General features: G+C 47.6%; 1 protein-coding gene across 1 annotated transcript; it reads right to left on the minus strand.

Annotated features, from left to right (window-relative positions):
- Nucleotides 1-20,079: 20,079 nt before the first annotated feature.
- On the minus strand, nucleotides 20,080-21,456 carry C1QL2 (complement C1q like 2; the record flags this gene model as incomplete). The annotated part of the gene is made up of 2 exons (XM_084208886.1): nucleotides 20,707-21,456; nucleotides 20,080-20,259 (listed from the first exon to the last, which is right to left on the minus strand). The coding sequence occupies exons 1-2, from the start codon at nucleotides 21,340-21,342 to the stop codon at nucleotides 20,080-20,082; spliced, it is 816 nt and encodes a 271-aa protein (XP_084065012.1). The 5' UTR covers nucleotides 21,343-21,456.
- Between the last annotated feature and the right edge of the window lie 215 nt (nucleotides 21,457-21,671).

Below are 21,671 nucleotides of genomic sequence, written 5' to 3' on the forward strand. Positions count from 1 at the left end.
CACAAATCAGAGTAATCTGGCACGAACTTCCTGGCAACACCTTGCAGGATTTTGCCTTGCCAGCCTTCCTTTTAAACTGTTTGGGACTCTGAACCTTTGTCTACAGAAATCAAAGCTGCCTTTCCCTACAGTTTGAATAGTCCATGAATCAAATTTTCCTTCTGACAGCAGCCTCTGAAGTGTCAAACAACTCACCATGTTCAAGTCTTTCCCAGATTCCTACTCTGTGTGTTCCCACCTCCCACCCCAGCTTTTTTTCCCCCCTAAAGATGGGGCAGACACTCCACTTAACCAGTCAGAGGTTAAGAAGATCAGAATGTGAAACAACACTTGAATTTGAAAAAAAAAAAAATTATTTGAATGGAAACTTTCTTCAGCTGCATGAAGCCCACATTTTTGCACTAAACTGAATAATTTAAAGACTTAGGGAGACATTTCCTCTGAAGCACCAATCCACTTACCCCTGCTCAGTGCACAGCATAAACTGGGCAAACATTTCTGCTTTGGCTGAGGTGGTACAGCAGAGGCTACAGCCAAGTCAGCCCCAAACTTGGCTGAGATGAAGATGACATCTACAGTCTGCTCCCAGCACTGTGAGCAAGACAGACAGGAGATATCAGTGGAGCACAAGCAGTAATCACAAAGGTGTCTTCAGGGCACGCGAGCTGTGCACGCACGCACACGGCTATTTAAGGGCTTTGTAGGATGTCTCACCTTCTGAACCACTCTGAACCAGGCACGGGCATTCTGCAAGCCAAGCAATTGCAGGGGAGGGAGATCCAGGGAAGACTGGCATTTTTATATGGGCAATAAATCCTACTTCATGAAGAAACATGTTGAGGTAAAATTGCCAGTGGCTGTTTTAATAAGTATTTATGATACATAAAGGGATTTGATTCATAAACGCAGTAATTATGTCTTTACTACAAAGCGGTACAAATATAAAGCCTCCTACCTACTACACTGAAACTGTAATTGCAGCTCATTAAAGAATATCAGCAAATCAAAATTAAAAACTTGAGCGGGGGGAGAAGCTACCCAAAGTCGTGGTGGTTAGACATTATGGGCTTTATGTTGTGCCATTCAATCAGCCTAAATACCTCGTAAAATGGGGTGAAGCCCTGAAGAACTGGGTGGTGTTTGGGCAGCCCAGAAGATGGCTTTGCTCACTTAGGCAGCAAGTTTCCAAGGAGACATGTCCACATAAAAGGCACAACAGAAACCTTGGGTTTAACCTCAGACAAGTGGGAATTCCACCAGAACCTTCCATGTGGATGCAATTGCACCATGCCAGTCATGGCAGAGCCACAAAGGAATATTCAACCCTTCCTAGTCCAAACACGGCTGAGGGATAGGCTGAAATAAGCATTTCAAATATTATTTAAGTGCACACCTCTGAAGACAGAGTCTTTTGTGTTGTGGTAACAGAGAGGTGTAACATCACAGTATTCCTCTACTGCAGGCACAAAGTGGGGAGAGGGTTAGATAATGTCACATAGAGAAATAACAACCCTGAGGTTCAGGCACTGGTCACAGAGGTGCCAGAGCCTAGTGATGGTTTTGTCCCCCAGGCTAACCTCACTACACCTGGCCTTTGCCAGGACTCCTATTGCTCCTTACTAGGCCTTCTCTCAGCACCTCTGGAGTTTCAGCCTTTTACCCTCTGCTCTGTTCATTGCTGTGGTTTTGGGGTGAGGGGTTCTCCCTCCTCCCATCTGCATCTCATCCCTGGGCAGTTTGGGTCCCTGAAGGCACCAGGCTCTCCTCACTGGGTTCAAGACGAGCTGCTTGTGGTCCAGGAGAGCTTTAATTGCCCCAAGTCCCTTCAGGCCCAGCAGCTGCCCAGCTCAGTGGCCAGCCCTGCTGTGAGAGCACCTCCAGAGCACGGCTGGAGTAGTGCCGCAGTTATCAATGCAACTTTCCTACCAAATGTTCTTTGGTCTAATCGCTTTCTTAAACTACACAAACACAATCTCTGCACCACGATCAATTATTTAACAGAAAATGATGCATTGAGTTAGAAACTAAATACCATTTAATATGCTTCAGGAATTCTAATTGAGAGATTTCACTGTACTGCTAATGAAAACTTTAACTTTGCAGTGTTTTCAAATCTTCCTTGAATATAGATAAGCCAATATCTATATACATTCTTTTAATGCCCGGAATTATTTTGCCATTTTAATGTAATCAGTCTTTCTATTTTGAAGAGGATGCCCTTGTAGGTTATTTGTTTTCCTTCTGTTTTGCAAATTGTTCCCTTTTCAGGATTGTTTGTTTAGTGTCAAGAGGTTATTAAACAAACCAAGCACAGTCCTTAAACTAATCAGCTTGAAGTGACAATAGAGATCAGGAATAATTCAATATTAAAGAGGTTACTTTTAAAATTGATCTGAAAATGTAACGCATTGGGGGGAAGGGGAAGCACATGGACATCTCTTATTAAAGTTGAAAAGATGAGCTGGAGGGACCAGATGCTTTAAAAGCAAGAGCCAGGAGCCCCCATTGATGGGAAGAGTTGAGCTCCAACACACCACAGCCCATTTCCACATTCATACATGTTCTCCCCACTAGAGTGATTCAAGCAAAAACTCCACAGGTCTCACAAGCAGGTGAGGGCTGCCTTTCCACCAGCCTTTGCTATCAGTCTTTTTCAGTCTTTGGGATCCTTCTCTAAGTACTTCACATGCCGCCACCACTTAGGGTGGACCCTGACACCTGACCTCAACACTGCAGCTGGTCTTTCTATGAGGTAAAGGCTGAGGGGTCTGTAAGTCTGGGTGTCTCCAACAGACTGCTCATTAGCTAATTAACACAAATCACTGTGGATCTCTGCCCAAATCTGTTTAATCAGTCCAGTGCTCCTGATCGAAGCAGAGCAGAAAGCTCTGGTGTCCCTGGTTTCAAACACAACTGACATGTTGAATTAACATAAAATCACCCTTTCATCATAATTTTGGGCAAAAGATCCTCCAGCCAGGCTATTTATACCGAAGACATGCAGCACAGGACATGGCATGAGTCCTCTGGTGCTCCTCGCTCCCGGTGCTAATTGTTCGGGAAGTGTCATCAGGATCATCTCTCTGCTCATGTTGTGACTGACTTTGGGAAAATTAATTTAAAGGGAGCAGCTGGTTACAGTCCTGATCTTTCAGAGGCAGCAGCACCGTGCCTCACTGTGTTTCTGTCTTGTGTAAGGATGCAACAAGCAGCGGCAGAGCCCCCATGCATAGGAGTGACCTTTTGCATCTTTAAAAAAGAGTAAATATCTAAATTCTCACCTCTGTAGTGCAGATGTCTAGAAATCCCTCTCTGCACTCTTCATGTGCCCATCAGCAAGGGGCACTGCAAACAGCCTCCAGCAAAGCTGCTGCTGTGGAAGCTGCTGGCTGGGCACTTTCACCATGCTGTAAGTGGGCTTTGGGGGTTTTTGAATATTTTTCTTCTTCTTGATGTCACTTGAAATCATATTTAAGCTGAAGTGAAAAAAAATAAGCCATTCACAGGAGTAGATTTTGTAAATTTACTGGTCTCATTGAACTTAAAACTTCCCTGTTTATTTAAAGCAGCTGAGGGGAAGGAAGGAAGAGTGGAAGGGCAAAATCAGACAACAAAGCTTCTGTTGTAAGCCTGGGTAGTGAGAGCTGCTGTCTATCACAGACAGGGACTTTTAAACGCAGAAATGATATAACCACTGAGGCGACCAAAAACCAAGTGCCCCTTTCCCTTTATAAGATATTTGGGATACAGCTGTCTTCAAAACAGGGAAATAATACATGCATTAAGAAAAACTTGCAAACCCAGGTGAGGAATAGGACACTGAAAAGAGGACAAACACCGCAATCTAAGTCACTTTCTTTGTTACAAACCTGGGATAAACAAAGCTGTTTAATAAATATTGATATTGTTTGTACATCCTGCCCTTGGAAATGAATAGCAAAGTGATGCTCTGGTCCCTTTCCCTCTCTGAAGAGACACTAAGCTCAGCACTGTGCATCGGTATGCACCCCAAGCTGGTTTTTAGAGAAAGCTGAAAAACAGCTCCACAGCAACATTAAAATATCCATGACAGCTTTTGGAAGTGTTTAGCTAACACCACCCTTTACTGATCTGTCTGTTTAATGCCTAGGAAAATCAAGCTTTCCCAGCACGGAATAACATGGCAATGATTATGCTGGGAGCAAGTGTTTTGGGACCAAGGAGTTATTGCAAGGTGGCTCTGAGGGTTCCCTTGGATAATGCCCTAGGGAGGGACAGGTCTATTCCCGGACAGAGTGCGCTGCTATGTCTCTAAAGGCTCCTTGGTATACCCAAAGCTGGTTCACTTTCTATCCCAAACTGGTCTTTTTCTTCCTTGGGACATCTCTTACAAAGTCTTTCAAGCTGGGTTTTGGCTTCATGTTTCACACTACTACCACAGACCTGAGCATCCCTTCCCTTCCCTATCTCTCACCTCTGCCCTATGCAAAAGCTGATCCATTGTTACAGGCTCAGCTTCCCTTCAGACCACTGTCCTGCCAAAAGAGCTCTGTGCCCCACAGCCAGCCCTCCACACTGTCTCTGAAAAGGAACACAGTGACATTCCCACAGCAGTGTTTGGTCTTGTTCATTCCAGATGAAGCTTTTTAAACATGTGTCAATGTGTTCTGTAAATATTGAAGCAAAGCTGCAAGTCAGGGAGGCGCATCCCCTGCAGCAACAGGGCTGCAATGCAATGAGCTCACCAGACCACCCCACCTGGCATCCTAACACCGTCCCTTAATTCACAACACCCCCAAGAACACAAAGAAACCACCATGGCAATGGCAGAGGCACAGTTAAACCCCCTCCAGGCTCCTGTCCTGCTCCCATCAGGAGCCATCAAGCCAGTCCTAACTCTGGCCGGCATCTCCAGCACCGCCGCTGGGAGCTGAGGCTTTTTTCCCTCCTGTCTCCACAGGCAAGGACAGTGCTCCCCCAGCACCAAGGGTACTGCTGCCACATCAGGCAGCTGACTGCTGGACAGATCCTGCCTTTTCCCCATCCCACCTTCTGCAGAGTCCCTGCAGCAGAAAGCTGCAGAACAAGAGGCCAGGTGACATCAGGGGGTGCCTCTCGTTCTGCAGGTTTCTATTGCAGGGGCTCTGCAGAAGACTGGATGAGGAAAACACAATGATCCTACAGAGGAGTTGCTCATTTCTTCAAGGCTGTAAAAATAATGAGCATAACCCTGCCAAAGCCTATTGTCCCAAACTCTGTGAGGTCCCAGAAGGTCAGCACCCCAGGAGTGCACAGGGGATGGTCTCCTGTTCCTTGATGGAGCAAAAAGGCAGGCTTCAATATGTTTGGAACAGGCTACCAGAACTTCCACAAGTTGTTCAGCCATTTTGAGTCTTACCAGGAGCTTATACTGCTGTTGGTAAACTTTTTTCCCTCGTTTTTGGCTTGAAATTGAATTCCAGAGCCTTATGCACATTCTCATCAGATACTCTCTCCTTGGAAATGCTCAAGGAGTTCCCCATGATTAAGCTGGAGCAATTTAACAGCTTTGACAAGCTGGGCAGGAAGGCAGCTGCTCCTTCAGCTGAAAGTTTGTTCTTCACACCTGATGGGCGGTAACCATGTGCAAATCCTGTCATTGCTGTAACAATTCAAAGTCGGGCTCCAGTGGCTCAGCCTTGAGGAAACCACCTTCCTGGAGGTTCAAGCTAACACATTTGCCTTTTCAGTTCAATAGCCCCACTCATGGGGGATGAACTCCCAGCTGATGGGACAGTTGCTTTCTAGAACACCCTGGCTCAGTTGCTCACAATTGCCAAGCCCTGACCTCCATCAGGCAGTGGCACCTCAACCATCAGCTCCAGCATCCTTGCCATGACAGTGAGAGCAGATGCAGGTTTCAGGCTTTGGCTCCTCTTTGCCAGGTGCCAACCCCCATCCGGAGAGGAACGTGGCTGGTGAGTGAAGGTGCTCTGGACCACAGCCCCAGCTGCCCTCTGTCCCCCTGCCCTGGTGGAGAGAGGGCATGGGGTGAGTTACACCTGCCAGAACATGAAGGAGAGTGGAAGACACCAGCTTGAAACCCTCTGACATTCTTGCACAAGCACAACACGTTTCTGGACCCAGAGCCAATGCACCCTCGATGCTCATTGTGCAAACAGTGCTGGAAGTACATGCCACAGCTGTTTGTTTTCTCTGCCAGTCAGATGATGACAGGATTCACTAAAAACTACCTTCTAAATGTGCACGTCTCATTTAAACTACCTGGGGGTGTTTAATTATGGCTTAGCTCTAACACACACTGCTGCATCTTATTTTATATAAGTGCCTGGGTGAACCCCAAGGCTCTGTGCCCTCTCCTGCACTACACCACTGGGATTACATAGGAATGTACATAAAGGATATTTACAGTGCCCTCTGCCTTCCCCTGCTCTCTCTAGAATAATGCAGTGCTTAGCATCAATTATTCTGTGTATTTTTTATCATCACCTTATCAGCTTCTCTGGTGCTGGAAAGGTAATTTGCATTTAGCAAAAATTAACATTTGGGTGTAGGTAGAACAAGAAATAGCAGACAATATAACATTCTTTGCACTCACACTGACCATGCATCATTCCTCCACAAGTTTTATCCACCAAGCTTTGGCAGAGGCAGCATGAAGACTTCCTCTGAGACAGCAGTTGGGGGCAAAAGCATTGAGCCCAGTCAGTGTGTGCACAACCCACTGCATGAGCAAGCCTGCTGGGTGTCTGCATCAGCAGCTAATGCCTGATGCACTCTTCTTCCCCATCCCCATATATGTTCATCAGTGTTCCTCACACACAGAGCGTTGTTTGCTTTGCACTCTGATTTTTTGCAGGTCACAGACCCTCACAGCTCTAATCTCTCCAGATTACACTGGTTTGCCTCAATTTTGATATGTTTTTTATCTCTCTAATTTTTGGGTGACATCAAGGATGAAATGACACCCAAGAGATACCTTTCATTAAGTGTAACTGCTGATCAAAGAGGCAGGGGGTCTCTGGTTTAGTTTAGTTGGTTAAAAACCTACCAGGAATATTTTAAAAAGGTTTTACCTTGAGGGTTGCTATTAGCAGAAGTTTCCTCACTCTGCACCAAAATTTGAGAATCAGAAGGCTAAAAGAACCATGTCAAACCATTCTCTTTTTTCTCCCTCCTTTCTCCATGCAATGTGGAACGGGCTAATGTTGATTTGCATTAAAATCATTTTAATCAGCAGACCACACAGACCCCTTTTGAAGGAGGTGGGAGTTCTGCCAAGGTTTCACCCTCTCTGAAGCACAGCCTCATTTCCTCACGCTGTGGCTACATGGGCTCCCACTGCCACAGGGTAAAATAAAATTGTCCCAAGGAGGTCCCACCCCTGTGGCTGCTCCCTGGTGGCACAGACTGCACCAAAACATGCAAATTTATAGTGTGGTTATTTGACACTGAAGAACTCTCACTTCTCCATTCCAGACACGTTTTTCAGAGGCACTGTAGTACTTGCAAAGACAGGGTTTGGCTGCCTGCACCACAGCATGGACTGCAGCACAGGGGCCCTAAACACAGTATTGCTGTCTGGGTCCATGCTTAGAGATTCCCTTTTCTCCATGGGAGCTGAAAGGGGAGAACATGGGAAAGGTGGGAAAGCCCAGAGATAGCAGCTGAGTCCACTGGACTGAAGAAGGGACACAGCCCAAGAAGTGATAGATAAAGAAAGGAAGAGATAGATAGATAGATAGATAGATAGATAGATAGATAGATAGATAGATAGATAGATGATAGATAGATAGATAAATAGATAGATAGATGGATGATAGATGGATAGATAAAAAGAGGGGCTGCTGTGCACAGCACAGATCACTCATCGCTGCAGGACAGTGGTGTGGACACCAACCTTGAACGTGGTTTGGGAAGCAGATGAACTCCTGGAGGAAACAATACAAAGTCACCACATCAGGCTCAGCAGGTCAGAGCCAGGTCCAGCCAGATGAGACCAAGGAGCATTGGAAATACAGCATTTAGCTTGTGGGCTGGGTGATGGCAGTGAGCCGGGCACCCCTGCTCCAGCCACGTTTTCACAGGCGCCAAAGCACAGAGGACAAAGTGTACACTGGAGGAGGGGAGATGAGTAATCCCACCAAAGAAGGGTGATTTGTCTTCCTAGAGACACATACAGGCCATGGTCTATTTCAGTTATAGAGGTGGAAAGTCAAAGAATCACAGAACAGTTTTGGTTGGAAGGGACCACTAGAGGTTATCTTGTCCAGCCTCACTGCTCAGGTAGGGTCCCCTAAAATATTACCCAGGATTGTGTTCCTGCAGCCTTTGAATAAAGTCCAGATAACTCCATGAGTCACAAATAGCTCTACAGCCCTGCATGCTGCTATCACCAACATAAATGCAGTCCCTGTGAGCCAGGCAGGACAACACCCCAGAGAGAGGCTGGAGGAGAAACCCACCACTGATCACAAAAAGCAGGCATGGGCTGGAGACTGCTTTTACACCTGTACTCTGCTGGCATATTGCAAGGCAATCAGCCCTGAAGTACACTCCAAGCTACACTGCTAATGCCAGATTTTAATCAGTGCTTCTATTGGTCTGCACAGATGAGCTGCCCACAGGTCAGTCCAGCCTGCTATTGGTGACTGCAAGTGACACCAGACCTGAGCAGGAAAATCTGCCACACTCCTTCCCTGTGCCAAGTCTAAGTCCATATCTCTGTTAATCACTTTATTGACACAACTGGGAAGTTCACAAATCCAATCAAACAGTGAGGAAGAGCTAAATATTACAAAACTACCAGATGAGAAACAGAGAAGAAGAAAAATAAGGGTTTTTTTTTTCCTTTTAATTTAAGCCCAGAATCAATCTGGGGGGGATATGTAATAAATATATTAAGCAGATGTATGTATAGTTCTGCAGTACCTCCGCTGGCTTTATCTGACATGAATTTCTAATGCAATTGAATCTGATTTCACTTCCCAGTGACCTCATCTCAGTCACTGTCACACATCCCATGCTGCCCCACCGTGTGATGCTGGCTCAGCCAAAGGCCAGGGCAGCAGTGGCTGATGGCACCACATCCTCCTGCACATCCTCCTGCACCACATCCTCCTGCACATCCTCCTGCACCACCTCCTGCACCACATCCTCCTGCACCTCCTCCTGCACATCCTCCTGCACCACCTCCTCCTGCACCACACCCTCCTGCGGCGGGCTCAGCCCTGCTCGGCTGCGAGGGACGCGGGGTCGGGGTCGGGCGGGGGCTGATGCATCGCAGGAGTCACAGTTTGTGACTCTCAATGAAGTGTGAGTCAGCAGCGCCACTGTAAACCCTGTCCTGAGGAGGCTTAAATATAGCAGCTCTGGCCCGGGATGGAAACAAGGCTAGTCAGATCCTTGTGGATGGAGTCAAAGCAAACTCAAGCTGAGACTTGAAAAGCAGGGATGTTTTTACAGTGGGGTTTCTTATTCCTTTGAAAAAAAAATATTATCATTGTTCCATTTGATAATCTGAGCTGATAGGAGGGAAAAACAAAATAGTCCACAAGCAGGATGCCCAGACTATGCTGTCCCCTTTCCTTTTATACCTCAAAGTTTTCTTTCAATGAACACTATATTTTCCACATGTAGGACTGACACACCTGGAAGTGCATTAGGACTTGAAGAGGAGACCTCAGGAGGCCCCCACAAAGCCAGAGATGCTGGACAAAGAGGCTACAGGAACAGGAAAATTAAGTGGCAGGGATACAGAGCTTTGAGATAAACCTCTGCAGTTTGAGATAAACGTCTGCAGGTAACTCACACAGTTCCCAATGGCAAGTTACACAGGAAAATACTTGAGGTTATGACGGATGTTTTTAAACATATAATCTGCGGATTATACAGATTAAAAAAAAAAACAGTAAAAAATTCAGAGGCATTCTCACTTGGTGTGGGATGCTATGGTGAAAACACTGAGTGTTCAGTTCTGCTTGGGGTGAATGGAGCTGGGTGGTGGTGCATCAGGTACATACACACACCACTCCTGGAGCTCAGAGGTATTTCAGTTTCTCTTATTCATGAACTTCAAAGGCACCTGAGTGTTAGATGCCTGCTGATCAGCAGGTCCATATTTCCATCTTCTTACCATAGATGCAAAATCAACATGCTCAGATGCAGAAACAATCTGCTCTGATTTGTAGAAGCTATGCCAAAGGAGCACCCAGTGTGGTGAGAACACCTCTGCACAGGAATTCAGTAGGATTTGGGGGGATCTTGGACATCATGAGCTCCAGCAGTCTGGAGCTATGGATAACAGGGCTTAGCTCTAGGAACTCACTCCCTGCAAGAGTCCTTCCATCATCTTGTCCAGGTGCCATCACCCCATGTACCTCCACCTGCCCTTCCAAAATGGACCTAACAGAGATGGGGTCACCCTGGCGTGCAGAAAGAGAGTTGCTGTGGGCACAGAAACACACCAAACTTCATTTTTTGAGGGCTCTATTACAGGCAGGCAGATGGGTGCATATATCTCTGCAGATCCACGGAGAAAGGAAGGGTGATGGAAAATCAATAGCACATATGGTCTGAGGAGTCTGGCTCGCCTCCCCACCCCAACACAACTATGTTACAGCTAGATCTGATGGATATCTGGTGCCCTCTTAGAGTCCTACTGTGCCAGATACCCACATCCTTCCCAGGCAACCTGCTCCCATGCCCCACCATCCAAAAATTTCCCCTTCTGTTTGACCTCACTACTACACCTCAAGGCCCTCACTCTTTCCTATCTGAAATTATGTCAATAACACATTTTCCTTCCTCTCTTGTCCTTCAGGACCACCCCTTCTGACTTTCCAACTCATGTCCATGCCATGGACTGCCTCCAGGTTAGAGGTAACTTGAATCTCTAATTCTCTCCTGGTATTTTTACATCTATTTCCTCTGTTTTGTCAGAGCCACTTTGAGGTCAATCCTCTTCTCTGCCTTTATGCAATCTGCAAGTTGAACAGTCAGGTCTTCTGCTTAATGAGTCCCAGCACTAACAATGGCACTGAGCAGAGCAGAGCCCAGGACACACACAACACTGTTCCTCCTGGCAATGTACCATCCATAACTGCTCTCCTGGTACAACACCCAGCAGGCTTTGAATTCACTGTATTCAACCAAATCATATGATCAATATTTATAATATTTCCACAGTTGTTTTGAAAGTCATTTGCTACAATTGCAGGTAATTTTCTTATTTATGAGGAATAAAAGAGAGAAAGGAAGAAGACGGAATCACATCTGTTAAATCCACGGTTTTCTCTGCATTACCTGATGTGAGCTCGGATGCCTGCCTAAGGAATTGCCACCCACAGAGAAGCCTACAGGGAAACACATGAGAAATCACCAGGCCATCTTACCCCTAGAAGACTGACCTTGTATTTGTGCCTTGTAGAAAGGTCTGAGGACAGAAATGGACCTTATTTTACAGACATAGGCGATTGCTCAATCCTACCCCAAAATCATTTTACTCCTCTCACTTTTACTCCCTCCCACCACTGGCTCGTAAGAGCTAAGACAAATTTTTAAGAAGTCAGCTCTGCCATTGTCCAAACTTCTACTTGACAGCACAATTAATGGATTTTTTTAGGCCAGAGGGGAGTGTTATATTCACCTCGTTTGACCTTCCCAAGCAATTCAGGCTCCCGTAATTCACTTGGAGATTTCCAGAAGTGAACCAAGTGATAAACACATACAAATACCTCAAAAAATCCCTGCCTACCTGACAAGTTTGCTTTTCTATTGCTTGGAGTAAGTAGTTTGAGAAATCTAGTATGAAGAGCAAGCTCCATTTTTCAATTTAAAGTCTGCTGAAGTACAGAGGTTTCCGGTGGCTACAAGCTAGCAGAAATTGATTCCCCAAACATCTTTCTTCCATGAAACAAACTGCTTCCCATTTAAGACCCATCTAGAAAGTAAAGCTTGGCAATCCTATTAGTCCACTAATAGAAAAGAAAAAGGAAAAGGACAGCTTGTGGTTAGGTAGGTAGTTAGTGCACTAACTCAGAAGAAAATTAGCTTGGACAAGCTATCGAGAATTCTGCCTTATCGTTGTGCCTGAAATCAAACATGCTGTCTTTGAAATCAGAGATAGCATCCTGTATATTGTTCATCTTCCATTCTCTAAAGCTGTCATGCAGCCTCTGCATACATGGGGATCAAATGCGTCTACAATTGCTTCAGTTTTACCCTGACTGCCTTTTTTTTCTTTTTTTTTTTGCCTTTAGAAGGATGGCAGTGGGAACAGGAAGAGCAAATCTGAATTGCAGTTATCAGAAAACACCAACCACAAATTAATTCAGCAACTGTGTATTTGATTTGTGCTGTTTTGAACTAAAAGCTCATCCATACCATGCTCTGCTCCAGAGGCTGCACATATCAATACAGAGGTTTATTGATTATGCCAAGACCAAATCGAATAATTTCCTGAGAAATGAAAACAGCAACAGAAAAGATCACCACCACAAAACCCCAGCCCAAGATTAAGCTTAACCTGGCTCCTGCTTCACCAAAGCCTGGGGATGATGGGGATCAGACCAACTCCATGAAAAATTTCTACTCTACCAACCACACCCCTTCTCTTGAGCCCTTCCAGCTTGAGAGCAGAGCTGCCACAGACCAGAGCAGACGTGGGGACACAAAGGAGTCCCAATGTTAGAAAAAACAGCAAAAAGCCTCATATAGGCAGTCCTCTCAATTAAATATTCTGAGACTAAGAGCCAATCATTCCTTGCAGTGTCCTCCTGATTTTGCTGCTTCAGGGAAGGATGCTGAAAAATATTTGGGCAGAACTTATTTGGATGCTGCAAAAGGCAGTTCTAGGCAGAGAGTCACCGCAGGGTTCAGTGGTCAAGGACTCTTGTTCTGTCCTAGGATGCCAAAACAATGTTCCCCTGGAAGAGAGAAAGTGTTCCATCTCTCAGAAGCTTTCCTGTCCTGTCTCCCTTCTCATAGCTTTGAACAAACCTTGAGGAAAGATTATTTAGATTGCCCCATCAGATGCAAATTAAAGCTAAGGCAGCTTTTAAGAACTGCCTTGCTTTGATCCAAATACATATTTCTTTACGATCTGTTTCTATTTGCATCAGTTTCAACCTTTTTTTTAAGATCAGCTGGAACATCTTTCCCTTTTTTTTCCACTGTAATTCTGAAAGCAATATAAAGTGCAAATAGCCCTTGAGACACAGCGCATGCTCAGCAGAGACACATTTCTGTGTGGTCTTCCTACCCTCTCCAAGCTTTTGGAAGAACCTGGTGGAGCACTGTGACTCACTCAGGCTGTAAGTTTAACTGGGAGCACAGCAGGATCCTTACTATGCACAGCAGTGTCTTTTGGATGTTTCACAGGGTACCACGTCAATATGTAATAACACTGCATCGTGAATTATGGAGTTGCTGGAATCAATGGGATTTTGCATATTAATTGCAAACACACCCAAAAAGACAAAGGAATTTATTGGCTTAATTAGTGTTTCAGCTCTAATAGTATTCAGGCTTCATTCTCACACAAATTGATAAATAGCAGCAGAGTTACTCCTCAAGGATGCTTTGCCTTTTGTGAGGGGAGGCTGAAGTTTACCATCTGAGCTCTCTCAGCTGCAGCAATGCCCTCAGCAGGGGCTTGGAGAAGCTGAGCTTCAAAGGTATTTGACACCTCTCTTTCCTCAGCAGGTTGCTAGACTTCAGCAAGAGGAGCTGTCCTGCCCTCTCAGGGCGTTTTTTCTGAAAAGCATTTACATAGTGACACTTGCTGGGCAGGACAAAAAAATGGACCTTAACCATTTCCACCTCTAGGGTACAAAAACTGAGATTCATCTTACATCCCCAAATGCTACTTAACCAGTTACCACACTGGCAATCCGAGGGAAGATACACATGTAATGTACTTAAGGATTGATTCTGCTCCAGTGTGAAGAAAACTAAGTGTGAAAAGAATCAGATGAAAAGTGTACCTGGAAGCAAACTTTGGCCCTTGGGCTCCCAAGCAGCACAGCCCCGTGAAAAATAAGGTGCTAGAAGAATGGGAAGCAAATGTCAAGAATTCAGCTGTATACCAAAACAAAACAGAGAGATCCACCTGGATGTGATCCCCATCACCCCCAGCATTCACATGCTGCAGCACAGCATGACTGACACAAAGCTTCAGGAACAGCATTACAATAATGAGGGAAGAGCAAGACACCACCTGAAAAGCAGCTTTCTCCCCAAGGACTTATAACATTTTCTGCATTATCATACCACTGAAATTGCACCTTAGAGCTAAGATCCAACAAAGAATCATCATTCATAAAGCCTGGGCTCACATCTTCAAACAAGTTATTCTCCTGAGCATTCCCCCCCATCATTCTCAGCAGTAGATCTCTCCTCTTTGGGATGGGGATCACAACACAACACTTAAGTGATAAGCAATTTGTTGACAAAGAGAAATGTCACCAAGAAAACATTTCAGCTGCATTCAAGACTGCGGCTGGATACTTTTTTTTTGTTTGTTTTTCTAGACATGATCTGGCAGCTGCAAGCAAAACGGAGAGCCAGGATCATGTGAATGTGCCCTCACTGGGAGGAGCACAGTCAAAGGCTGCAGGCAAGCCATGCTCTCTGTGTCACCGTGCTCACAGAGCACTGGAGGAAATAATCCTGCATTAATAGGGCAGCAGATCATAGAGATCAAGCAAGCCTTTTCTGTTTCTACCCTAGTTTGTGCCAAAAAAAAAACCAAAAACAAAATGGGAGCAAATGCACAGAGAGGGATATGTCGTAAGCCCCTGTGAAGAAAATCTACTCCCATTTATCACGATATAGAGAGAGCTGTGCCACACAGCTGAATGGGTAATTCAGGCTACTTTATAATTGGAAGGACCCAATTTGTGGGCATTTGGGGGGCTTTTTCTGCAAGGAAACAGGATCATCACTCATAGCTCCCTCTGAATTTTGCTCTGCAAAACCTTGAGAGCTCCTGCTGAGCACTCTGTGGCAGGGGCCAGGACACAACAGTGGCTTGGCACCCTTCACATTTTCACCTGAAACCACCGGCTCTCAAGGCTTCAGCCCTGGAATGCAGGGGGAAAGGAGGGGAATTCCAAAGTATATCCAAGCCTAGAACACCAAGTCCTACCCCAGCTCAGCCTGTCACCCACGAGGGAATGCCCTTGTTCCCCTGGCTGATCCAGGGAACAAGCCTTGCCCTTTGCTGGCCTCTTTGTAACTTACCATTGAGGCAATTAACAAACTGATCCTAAAAACAGAGGAACCAGCAGCTCAGCCCCTTTAGTCCTTAATGCCCCTGCTGCAATGCCGCCACAACCTTCAAAAATGAAGCTCATTCAAGAGCAAGTGGGCTCAAGAAATAGTGAACTCTCTCCTGCACTGCTGCTGTGGCACCTGCTCTGTGACCAAGGGATTCACTTCTGAACTGGCATGGGCTTGGTCTAGAGAAATGGGTCCCCATTTGCATGTTACCTGCAGTTATAGACAAACTGAACCTCTTTCTGCCATTAAATGTGAAAGCAGCTGAGAGCAGGCTCTCACCCAAAACTGACAGGGTGTGTACACAGTAACAATTTACCTCTCTTGTCTGTAATTAATCTTCCAGGTCTCTGCATCGTGTAGGTTTTCACAGTAAAAAGGACCAAACTTCTTGCAGTCTCAAAGTCAGTGAAGATTCAGTTAGTCTTTATTTTATTCTGACAGGCTTCTTTATCCCAGAGACAGTACTAAGACACATGATTTTACCAGGATTTTTTTTTCCCACAGTTCAGTCCAATCACAAAACGGAAAAAAAAAAATAGAATGTTACCAAAAAAAAAGTATTTAACACAGATTTGAAATAGATTTCTATGCCATTTTGCCTCTATTGTCACAGACCCCTTAATATAATTAGCCTGTTGCATAAACAGAAAAAGAACATGAATATCCACCAAAACCCATCCTCCATACTTTTTGAGTTCACAAATTAAACCTGTCCAGGCACTGTGAGCCACTGAAGAAGTCAAGCAAAGAGATAAACAAGCTTTAAATCACCAAAAAAAAATGCCCAGAGTGAGTTTCAAAAGCAGCAAGTCAAAGACCAATGCATGGCTCAATGCAAGTGTGTAAAGACAGCAAGCACAAAAAGCAACACTTTGCTTTTCTTACAGCAAAAGGGGAAAAGGAGAACCCAACATGGGACTGTTCTTGCTGCTGCAAGACAGGGAGCCCCACTGGCCCAGGCCCTGTTCCACAATGGAATGAGCATCAAGGAGGAAATCTGCAAGCTGAGATCCTGGAAAACACAGAGGCACCAGACTTGGCACAGGACACCCGACACCAGCTGCTCTCACAGCATGGATTCCTCAACTCTGTACCCTGGCTGGAGAAAACTCAGCACCAGCAGCTCACCCTCTTCACCCTAGACAAAGCAGGATTTCCTCACCCACCTCCCCAGAGACTTGCCAAGAGTTTCCCAAACCAGTGAAGGTCAAGAAGAAAACAAGTGGCCAGCCACAAATCCACTCGCTTGCGTAGAGCAGAGTAAGCTGAACACCTTCCTCCAGGGGACAGCCACAGACATGGGGTGGCTGGCAACCCCTCAGGGCTCTCAGCAGCATCCCCATTTCCCCTTTCACACTGTTTGTGTGCTTCAACATCTCCCTGCTCACCTCTCCTCCAGAGATCTCTTCCATTGCCAGTGCTGACCAGGTCAAGGTTTCACATTGGTAGCACAAAGATCAAGGATTTGCTGGTGCAGTATCTAAGCTACTTTGGCAGCATGAACATCTGTCTTTTTTTTTTTTTTAATTTAAGTTTTGTATTATGATTTTAATTTAAGCACATGGCTGGGCTCAGAAACAGAGAGCACTTTTTGTCTAAAACTCCAATATTCCACTCCTTTCTGGGGGGCTTTCCCTATTCACATCACACCTGATCACGTCCTAATTCTTAAAAGCACATTTGCTTAACTCATCAAATAAATAACACCTCTGAGGGGTCAGACCTCCAGAGCAGACACTAGCTAATGTTTGAGATGCAGTATCATTTGGGAAAGCCAGTCCCAGAGAAAGCTGAGGCCAGGCCCTTGAGTACACTTTAATCCTCCTCTTCCCACCCAAACTAGGGTACCGGGGTATCCCCCTGACAAACAAGCCCTTATCTTTGTGACATGAAATGTGCAGAACCCACAGACCATTCCCAAGGGCAGGAAGACTCACTTGAAGCTCAAGTTGAAGCCCAGAGGGTTACGAGGCCACCTCAGGCTGTTTGCTGGACTGTGTGTGACCCTGTCACCCACAGCCACTGGCATCACAGGGACCACCGTCCCCATCCGCAGCGCTGCCTCTGCTTTTCTGGATAACTGCACCACTGAGCACTGAAGTTTTTCATCTCCCAATTGCTTTTCCCTGTGTTACTTCAGAAAAAAAAAAAAACAAACCACAACCCACACACTGAGCTACCACCAAGATGACTGGGACAGAGGAGCCTGTCCAAGCAGATGCAGGGTGAGAGCTATCAACCCCCCACAGAGGCAATCTCAGAAGACCCTGCAATGAGGAGAGGAAACAAAAAAAGCCTGTGAGCAGCTGAGGGAGCCGTTCATTCTATCGATTGTGTAAACTGTCAGTGGAGGGGCGATGAGCAATTTTTTTTTTGTTTCTGTCCTGGGGAATAATCCAGCCTGATAATTAGTACATAAGAGATAAGTGGAAAATGAGACATCTAGCGAGGGTGGTTCAAGCCTCCTCATGACATTGATAATGTGCAGATACATAGATCACTGTCGGGGCAAACTGCCACTGTGAGCCTGTGTCTTCCCATTGCCTCATCAATCCATCATCCGCTTAGCTACTGACACCTTGGCAGGCACACACCACCAGCCCTGCATTTGAATTGAGAGGAGCAGGCTCCACTAGGGAATACAGATTTAAAAATCTAAGATTCAAATTTGTTTAAGTATTGTGAACAGCAATTCCCTTGCAAGGCATCTTCATTGCCCTTTTGCCAAGGGGGAACAGTTGGGTCTTTGTTAGAAGTACAAATTGCTTCTTAATGCAAAGGATAAAGCAGAGCCCAGGCACCTCCTTAGAATTCCTCCTGGCTCCTGCTAATGCTGCTGCATGTCAATTTTAATTTTTTGAAATTTAAACCAAGGGCTTTGTGTCTAAGCTCCATTTCATTGAAGGAGGGAGGAGGAATAGTCAAAAAGGATTACGGATCCGGTGGGAATTGAGGATCCATAGCAATTATACTTCATTTGGATGGTCTCAGACACTGGATTTAATCATATTCTAAATAGTACAAATCGACAAGACATAAGAGATTGATAAGTGTCTAACACGTGTACCTGGTTATGAACTCTGCTTGCCCCTGCAGGGGATGTTTGAGGACGGGATGGAGGAATTGCTTTCTCCCTTTGACCCTCCCTTCCAGCCAAGGAGAAGACAATACCCTCTGAGGACTAGGTAGGAGACAGGAGGGACTCTAAGAACTTGGTCATCATGGGGCTGCCCCAAAGTGGGGCTGGAACAAGTGCATCTGACTGTGGCTCCCTTTGCTCCTGCAACATCAGGGCAGGGGCAAAGCTCCAGCCTGGGCAGAGCTGTTTCAGACCAGCTCCTGCCTCTCTCATCTGTGAAACTGCACCAACACTGGGAAGGGCAGAGAGCTGATAGGGAGCTAAGACTTTCAGGAGGGAAAAATGAAATGACAAGACAGTAAAATGAAAGTAAGTGCTTTTGTAAATCAATTTACCTCTCCTAGCTTCAGCAGAGCAGTCCCAATTTACCCAAACTGAGGAGGTTACCTGCTGGGGTGATGGTGACAAATGCACCTCCTCCACCAAAGGCTCAAAACCACGTGCACTACTGATGCATGCCAATGCACTATACCTGTGCACTCTGAAAAAAGACCAAGGGTGACTGGGATTTACAGAGGAGAAAACCCTTCTAAATGGTCTGAGTCCATCAGTCTTGAGCGAGTTTTCTCACCCAGCCCTTCTCATGCACTGCACAGACCCATCTCCAGTCAGGTGTGCTTTCCAACCCACACACACACTGCAAGCGCAAGGGTTTAGACAAACTCTGTCCCCCGCTGCCTTCTTAACATTTGTCATGCATGTTACAGAAACATGGCTTTCCATAATACCTGATTAAACTCCTTTTCCTGTACTTTGCTAACCTCTGGATCAGGTTTTAACCCAGTAAATCTGTTTAGGAGATTCACTCCACACCCCCACTTTCACCTCTTGATAACTGTGTGCCGTCTTTTCACAAAACTGCATAAAGGTGAAGCTTTTTTCCTCTCTCTCTCCTTCTTCCCAGCCCCCTTGCACCATATTCAAGACCTAGGCAAGGAACCCCATCCTAACTTTAAATATGACTATAAACATAAGGGACTGAAGTGACCACCTCCTTTACTCCCCACCCTCCTGTGGCACGACCACAGTGCTTCTTTGTAGCACTGGAAGAGACAAAAAGCAAGAAGGCATTGTCTAAAAACATAATTTAATGTGGTATTTGGGTGGCTGTGGTCAATGACCAAATTCTTTTGCAGACAGAAACAGGTTTGACGTTAATGACACCATCATTCACACGAGCATTGCATTGCACAGAAAGAAAAGTTTACACTTGACCCCATACAAAGCAGCAGAGGAAAAAACAGTTATGATCCAGTCCCACTTCATGAATAGTCGATCTGAAAATTCATCATTGTCATTAATACTTATTGATGAAAAAATGTGACCTGTTCAAATTCCGTGTGTGACACAGTCCAAACTCTGGGCTTTTTTAAACCCTCCTGGAACCGTTCAGAGTTTCAAGCTGCCAAGTTCCTCATGTGACACACGAAACACTCAGGCAGACAAAGGGAGAGTGGGGGTCAGAAGAAATGCGGGAGAGTAAGGAAGGGGTTCACTTTGTTTCATTTCTATTTCGTTTCCACAAGGGTGAAAATAAAAACATACAAACTGATAATGAAGCTAAAGTGACCTGCAGAGACAGGGACACCAGCAGGAACAGCAGCACAATGGGGTATGGAATTGCCAAACAGCCCCATGTGCATCAGTGGCGGGGCCAGTTGTGTCGTGTCACTTGTGTGTTAATCAGGGTATAAAAGAAAGCCAGAGAAAGTGCTGTACTTATTGTTGTTGCCTCCGTGTGCTTTGCCCCCATCCAGCTTGACATACACTTCGTCGCCGGAGTCCAGGTGTAGCACCACGCTGTTGCTGGCATAGTCGTAGTTCTGGTCTGCGTCTTGGGCGATGGCACTGGCCCGCACCTGCCAACACAGCCGCTGGGCACATCAGCCCCGCTGCCCCTCTTGCCCAGCACCTCTATTAGCCCTCCGAGTCACTCTTCCGCAGCCTCCCCACCAGTTCTCCACGGACCTCCTTTTCGGCCCCTCCATCAGTCCCCCCAGCCCGCACCATCAATGCCCCGAGTCCCTCTTTCCCAACCCCTCCACTACCCTGTGTCCTCCCTCTCGCCTCTGTCCTCCCTTCTCCTTCTCCCCAGCCCGGCAGAAAAGTTTGCAAACCGGGAGGTTCGCAATTCGTCGCGGCTCGACAGGTGCACCCCCGCCCCGACGGCGCGAAGGATGCTCCCGCTGGCTCTTTTCCCGGGAGCGGCGGCGGCCGGTGCCGCCTCCGCGGGACGGAGGAGCGGGAAGGGGAGCGACCGGGGGACCCCGGGCGGGAAGGACGCGCGGGGGAGCGGCGGAACCCACCTGGCCGTTCTTGCAGAGGTCGGCCCACATGCTGGTGCCGTCGCCGCCGCGCATGAGGATGTGGTAGGTGAAGAAGTAGATGCCGCGCACCTGGCAGGTGAACTTGCCGCTGGCCGGGTCGTAGTGGTTGCCCAGGTTGGTCACCACGTCGTCGAACTTGAGGACCTCATAGCCCTCGTGGGGGCTCTTGAGCCCCACGTAGAAGGCGATGCGCGGCCCGCTGAAGGCGGCGCTCAGCCCGCCCGCCGCCTCGCCGCCCGCCGCCCCGCCGCCGCTCCCGCCGCCGCCCGCGCCCGCCAGCGCCAGCCCGGGCAGCCCCGGCTTCCCCGCGTCGCCCCGCTCCCCCGGCGGGCCCCGCGGACCCGGCGGGCCCGGCTCCCCGGGCGGCCCGCGGGGGCCCGGCTTGCCCGGGCGGCCCGGCTCCCCCTTGGGTCCCTGCACGAAGGGCGGCGGGGGGTTGGCGCCCAGGTCCTGCAGGGCCTCCACGGCGGCGGTGCTGCCGGGCCCGGGCGGCCGCCCGCCGCTGTACGGGTCGCAGATCATGCGGCAGGTGCCCATCATCTCGTAGTGGGCGCCGGTGTCGGCGGGCGCTTGCAGCAGCAGCAGGGGCACGGCGACCAGCAGCGCGACGGCCATGGCCAGGGCGAGCCCGGCGGCGGCCAGCAGCCGCCTCCTCCGCTGCCAGAGCCGGGCGGCGGCGGCGAGCAGGTCCTCCTTGCCGTGCGAGGCAATGGTGGCGCGGGGGGCCGGCCGCTCCCTGCGGGGGACGGCAAGAAGAGGCGGTGAGACCCCGCCGCCGGCGCCTCCCCGCCCGGCCCCCGCCTCAGCCCGCCCGCCGGCCGGCCGGGAGCCCCGCCATGCCGAGAGCCGCCCCGCTCCGCTCCGCTCGGCTCCGAGGGGACGCGGCGCCCCGTGCGCCCGGCGGGGCTGGGCGGGCGCGGGAGGCGTCGCCTCGGCGAGCGGGC

Source organism: Fringilla coelebs (genome assembly GCF_963513975.1).
Source record: "Fringilla coelebs genome assembly, chromosome: 7".
NCBI classification, from domain to species: Eukaryota; Metazoa; Chordata; class Aves; order Passeriformes; family Fringillidae; genus Fringilla; species Fringilla coelebs.